Source organism: Rhincodon typus, chromosome 1 (genome assembly GCF_021869965.1).
Source record: "Rhincodon typus isolate 14 chromosome 1, sRhiTyp1.1, whole genome shotgun sequence".
In the NCBI taxonomy this organism is placed as follows: domain Eukaryota; kingdom Metazoa; phylum Chordata; class Chondrichthyes; order Orectolobiformes; family Rhincodontidae; genus Rhincodon; species Rhincodon typus.
The window spans coordinates 116,735,520-116,742,070 of NC_063332.1; the positions used below are offsets into that span (position 1 = coordinate 116,735,520).

Genomic DNA, 6,551 nt, shown 5'->3' on the forward strand with positions numbered 1-6,551 from the left:
CTAACTTTTCCTACAGAATACTGTGTACAAACCTGACAAAGTATTTTGAAACACATGGTAAAAAAATTTTTCCATGTTCCAAATAAAGTAATCCTTTGACATTAAAAAGGAAGTTGAATATCATTTTGATTTTATGACCAAAACCTGATTAATCCTAGCAGGTGCAAAGTCTCCAGCTCACACAGCAGCAATGATTTATGAGCATCAGACTTTCAGGGGAAACAATGATAATCATAGACATGTTACATGTAACACTTGTACATTTTATTTTAATTAAATCAGCCATTTTACACATTGCAGTTGCTATGTATTGGTTAGTGTTTTAAGTTTGCTTCCATTTATTTTTATTCTAATACATGCCCTCATAGATATCATATACAATATTTTTATCACCATGGGAACAAGATGCTGATTCGTCAAATTAAAATTCACTCCTTCTCACAGTTCTGAAGTTCTTTGATTACACAGCAAAAAAAAAGTATAAATCAAAACGTAATTACAGAGACATCATCTGTGCTGCATGTAACACCACATGGCATGGCTAAAACAGTTATACACTCTCTCTGATGGTTCTTGTATTCAGTCTGTGCAGGCCTTGACACTGACAAAACAAAATTGACATTTTGCCTGCACTGATTGAGTGAGTCAATTAAATTTCCTTTATTTAACTTTCTGAGCACTGAGCAAATATTATCCTCATATTAACAAATTTTCTGTACCATAATAACTTAAAAAAAAATCTACAATAAAATCTTATGAACACACTGAAGGGCAGAACTGAACAAGTAAAAATACTATATATTTACCATAATTGATTCTTTTTATTGTTTCTATTTTTTGTTGCTGTTGAGGCAGCGAGCAAAAACATTTTCCCAGTGCAAAGATGGTTAAACAACTGTATAGATGATTACAACAGCTATAAATACTACATGCATTTACAAAAAGAAGCCAGTCTTGTTACATAATGCTGAAATAACCAAAAGATTCTGTCTTTTTTTTCTGTTGTAAAGTTCAACCCAATTCCAGTTATCTACAGTGCAGGTGCCAGTAGAAAGTACCAGATCACAGATACAAGACTACGTGTTTGGTGGAAGCAGTGAAGAAAGTTGCAAATTTCTGGAAACAAGTATGGCAGCATGAAATACACGACCAAATGTAGCCTGCCACACATCCACCGTTTAAATTCATACTAATGCAATTAATGGAGATATGTCTGATACATTAAGTACAGGTGCTAGCATTTTAATTAAGCTTTGAGAAAGTCTGAGGGACTGCAAGATTCTTAAGTGCTCCCTACTAGGCCTGCACACTCACAATCTGTCACTATGGCGACATTTAGTCAGACTCAATTCGGCAAAGAAGAAAGGATCTTGTGTTTGGTGGTGATTGGAGTAGTCAAGGTAGGCCGTACCTTAGTTTCACAAGCCAAAACACTTTTGCTATTTACACATTTGTGTTGTAAAGTCCTTCGGCGACAGAAAATGAGAAGAGGCCTGTGGATGAAGTATTTTCTGAATTTCAGAACAGTTGTTGCAGTTTGGAGGCAGCAATGTTTGCATGTTCCTAACACAGCCACATGAGGAAGCTCTAAGGTTCAAACAGTATAAGTCACCCAAGATACGGATGCCATCTTTGGTCACAAATTTACTTATGGTAAAGAGAAAAGTCTAATTCAAATCTACCTTTCTGCACAGGAACTCCAGCATCTTCAGATGGGAATATAATATAGAATTTCTCCAAGTGAGCAAGCCGTGCAGTAGTGACAGAATAGATATGAGAGATTTGAGCTGTTTATTTTTCATCCTGTTTCCAGTCCTCATTGCAAAAGCGACCAAGAAGTTGTTGCAGGTCGAGTTTCAGGTCATCTTTTTGTAGCGCTTCAGGCACATCCTCCAGCCTTTCCTCGTGTACATGCTTCCCCTCCTGATCCTTCACCACAGTCCTCTTCTGTGTGCTAGCTTTACTCATGGTCGCCCTGGAAAAAGGCACAGAGTGAGAAACACAAGACAGCGAATGGCAACAGTGAAAGGGAAAGGGAGGCACTGGGACAACAAAATGCAGTGGAAACTTTTAAAATATGATTATGTTTTATGAACTGGCACTTTGCTAATTATTTAAAAAGCAGAGAATTCCATGAATAGTTTAGTGCTTAAACAAGTTTTCACATGTTTTTTGCTTAAAAAAAAGGAAAAACATGCACAGAAATTGGAAGAAGTATTCTGATTTACATGACAACTCTAGACTGGGCTCCTACTTGTAAATAATCTTTCATCAATCCCTCGAGAGTGTGAATAGATAGCTGCAGCCCTCATCCCTTTCCCTCTCTCCAAAAACAATAGTTTTGCCTTTGGCCTCAATTTCCATCCTACTAGTTTTTGCATTGAAAAGATGATTCTCTGCGTTTCTACCACATTCAGGATGCAGAAACCAAATACATCTTTTATTCCAATCCCTCATCAGCATTCCACAAGGGCTGGTCCTTTCACAACACCCTGGTCCACTTCACTGCCATTCCTACCACCTCTTCACCACTCCCTTCTTCATGACACCTTCCCATGCAATCACACAAGGTGTAGCACTCGTTCCTCCTCAATATCTATGCCTTAAAAATACCTTAAAGCAGTGATTTACTTGTAATTCTTTTAATCGAGTCTACTCACTACTCACAATGCAGTTTCCTCTACATTGGTGAAACAAAACACAGACTGGGTGACTGCTTTGTGGAACACCTCCCTTCTGTCTGTAAGAATGGCCCTGACCTCCAGGTTGCTTGCCATTTTAAGACACTATCTTGCTCTCATTGTTACCTTTCTGTCCTAGGCCTGCTGCAGGCCTGTCCTAGGCCTCCTGCAACAAAGCCCAAAACAGGCTGTAGGAACAACACTTAATTTCTCTTTTTGCTTAGATACTTCATAACCTTTAGGACTCACCATTGAGTTCAACAGCTTCAAATAACACTGTCCTCCATCTTAATTCTACTCACTTCCTCACCATCCCAGTATCTTGTTTGCATGGGTTTGCTCTCAACAGAGCTGACCTATTCTCTGTTATTAACACTGACTATTAACACCTACTCTGCATTTATATCATTCTGCTACTACCATCAGCATTTCTTTTGGCTTTTTCTCTGGGCACCCTCCGAATCTGTCCTACTTGTTCTTCCATCTGTTTTAATAAAAAATGATTATTTTCTAGACCCCTTCAATTCTGAAAAAGTCAGACTGGACCTGAAAAGTTCACTCTGGTGATCTCTCTACAGATGTTACCAGACCTGCCGAGTTTCTCTAGAAACTTCCTCTTGTTATGATCTATGAAAAAAGAACTTTATATAACATACAAGATATAACTATAGCTTGCATATATTTTTCTGCTCCAATCTGAAGCCACTTGTCTGTGTTTTACTCAATTGTTAGGCATAGCAGATTTTAGTGTGCAATGCTGCCTGTACTGCACTGTGTACAGTGCATAAATTCTGGAAATAAGGAATTCTCATGGATAGTAGACAGATAACAAATGGGGAAACAACTCATTCTTATCAGCATGTTCAGGGATTTGCTCAATTCTTTTTTAAAGGGGAACAAATTTTGCAATTAAGATTAATGAAGTCAGTGATAAGGAACAAAAGGGAAAAGCTGAAAACAAAAAAAAACAATCGAAATCACAGTGGGTCAGACAGCATCTGTGGTGAGACAGCAAGCTAACGTTTTTGAGTCTAGATAATTCTTCATCAGATAATGCTCTGATGAAGAGTAATCTGGACTCAACACGTTAGCTTGCTGTCTCTCCCTGGATGCTGCCTCATCCCTTGTGATTGCCAGCATTTTTTGTTTTCAGTACAGATTCCAGCATCTGCAGTAATTTTTTCAGAAAATGGGAGAAACTGTGGATATGTGCTGAATTCATTCTTCTGCTGTAAAATAGGCATGAAGCATTTCAACTTAGCAATGCCAAAGCATACAAGGCTACGAACCAAGTGCTGGCAAATGGGATTAGAATAGTTAGGTGTTTTCTTTGACTGGTACAGACTTCATGGACTGAATGGCCGTTTACAGTGCTGTAGACCTCTAAGACTCAGTGCAATAGCTCATGTCCAAGCTGAAATAGCATTGCTTGTATTGTAAATTGTCTTAGCTATTTCTTTCAAATATTCCAACCAGATATCTAAGGCAATGGCTCCTTCAATGTGTTGGTTAAGGACCTAACAATTAATGAAGGAGACTAATAAAATTTGGAGATCAGTGTGGTATGTGTTCTGCTATACCCACTCATACAATGATTCAAAATCTACCGCAAACTATTTCCTAAAACATGGATATGATAACTGTTTTCCAAACAGCCACTTGCTAATTATTTGAGAAGAAGAAATGTCCATGAACAGTCCAATAAAGAACTGTCAGGTTTATTTAAAACCAGTGATGGAATGATTCACTTACTAGAATCTTAAAGCCAGCAAAAAAGGTGAGTTTATTCTGATCTGTAATGTGTATAATATTTGAATTAACAGTATATGGAAATAAAATCTAAGTTCTATTCATACATGATTGGACACAAAAAAATGCAGCTTCTGCATTACATCAATGCTTTACCTTAACACGAAGATTCTCATTATAGCTCATTGAGTACAAAACTCTATGCAGTGTCACCTGTGATTCACTGTCGATAGTTTTACATGATGGAGTTCGTTGGAGCTAGGCAATAACCTTACGACCAATGGTGAATTAACTTCATTCAGACCAATGGTACTTATAATTATTTTTAGATTTCATTGTGTGAAAATGAGGACTATGGTATATTGATTTAACCAGAACATGTATCAGCACACTAAAAAAAGTCTTCAATATCTAGTACCAGCAATTCACTAGATTTAGTACAGCTACAAAATAATTTACCCTTCTCAACAAAAAGCAGAAACAAAGACAGAATAGTTTAACTGACCATCTCAAAAAAATAAGTGACAGGATTAGTTCATATCAAATCTTACTCCAAAACAGACCCTTTTTAAAAAGAATATTTCAGGTGTTAGATACACAATACATTAATAGCACAGGGAAAATGTATTTCAAAGAGTTGCAGCAAAACAGATCAACTGATTACACAGTTCCTTCAGGTTTGGGAGTACCATGGAAGAGAAATGTTGACCAGCACAGTGATTCAGTTAGTAAATACGTTGCCAAATATGGAGCTGATCCATACTAACAGATTAATCAACTGAACAGAACAATGACAGTTATGAGTCACTATATTTTTTGATGGCTAATGGGAATATATGGGGGAGCAGCATGCATGGAGATGATTTAAGGGAATCCGTCTCCTTGCCACAGAGATCATCAAAAACTAAGTGGAAAAAGTGATTGAAAAACTGATAAAAACTTGGCTTCATCATAACAAAGACCCAGTTCTGAATTTTCTCAAAGCTAGACTAGCTGGGACACCTTTTTCAAAATGGCAGAGGACACTTAATTCCAGTCTCTGTCTCTATTTCTGGCAATTTCCACCAGCATGGCATAAGGGTGGGACAGTCAGTCCGAATGCAGCATTCTGCCCCTGCTTAATTCACTTGTGAGGATGGACTGTTTAACACCACATCCAGTCCCTCATAGCTGCAGTCATCCCCAGCCCATGATTCTAGCCAACCCAGGCTCATTCTGTAAGTGGACATAATTCATGGCTTTTCAGAGGAACAAATGCTTGGCTGAGTTTCAAAAGCTTCACAACTACTTGTGTCTGCAATAAAATATGTTCACAATTTGATTAACAGTTGTTTTGAGTTTATTGGAGGTTTGAGGTTTGTTCTTACAACAGATTGACTACAAGTGGATTAAATTTTTAAAATGGGTTTTACGACTACAAGCTTTTTGCTTCAGTACGTAATGTATTTGAATGAGACCTATGTTAGATTATTAGAAGTTTAATTTCATTTTAATCTGTTTCAGAAACATAGCTTCTAAGGCTGACCCATAGCCCACAGTGACAGTACTTGGTGCCTGTTTTTGGTGGATACATGAGAGACACAAAGGAAAAATGGGAGTATGTGGGTATGGAGACAATAAGGAGGCATGGAAGTAAATAGGGATTTTGAGGGGAAGATGAGACAGACGGGTTAAGAGGCAGGGTGAGGTTGAGGGTTTGGCATGCAGATATTTATAATTTAAACTGTTGCAGTAAACGGAGGCAAGTGTTTCTGCCTACTGGTCTGGCACACTGCCTACCTCCATTGTTGTATGAGCCTACACCCTTGGTGGGCCCGATTCCATCCCAAAGTGGAACAAAAATATGGCAGGCAGGGGCCTTTTTGAAAGATCAACGCAACTTTGCCATCTGCTCCATGAAAGTCTGGCCCACAATAAGGAAGCAATTCTGCACGAAGCCTTGGTCATACAAACAAGAACAACTTCCCTTTATGAAGCATCTTTAACATAATAAAACTTTCCAAGGCACTTAATAAAAACCAAAAGAACTGTGGATGATGTAAATCAGGAACAAAAACAAAGTTGCTGGAAAAGCTCAGCAGGTCCGGCAGCATCTGTGAAGGACAAAACAAGGTTAATGTT

The 6,551-nt window shown here is 38.0% G+C and overlaps 1 protein-coding gene across 1 annotated transcript in view; it reads right to left on the reverse strand.

Annotated features, from left to right (window-relative positions):
* Positions 1–242: 242 nt before the first annotated feature.
* The window catches only part of LOC109928744 (ankyrin-2-like), a 909,810-nt gene continuing 903,501 nt past the window's right edge, over positions 243–6,551 (reverse strand). The window contains exon 43 of the mRNA XM_048605114.1: positions 243–1,975. Within this exon, the coding sequence (XP_048461071.1) occupies positions 1,792–1,975 (184 nt within the window). The 3' untranslated portion in view covers positions 243–1,791. The remainder of the gene's footprint in view (positions 1,976–6,551) is intronic.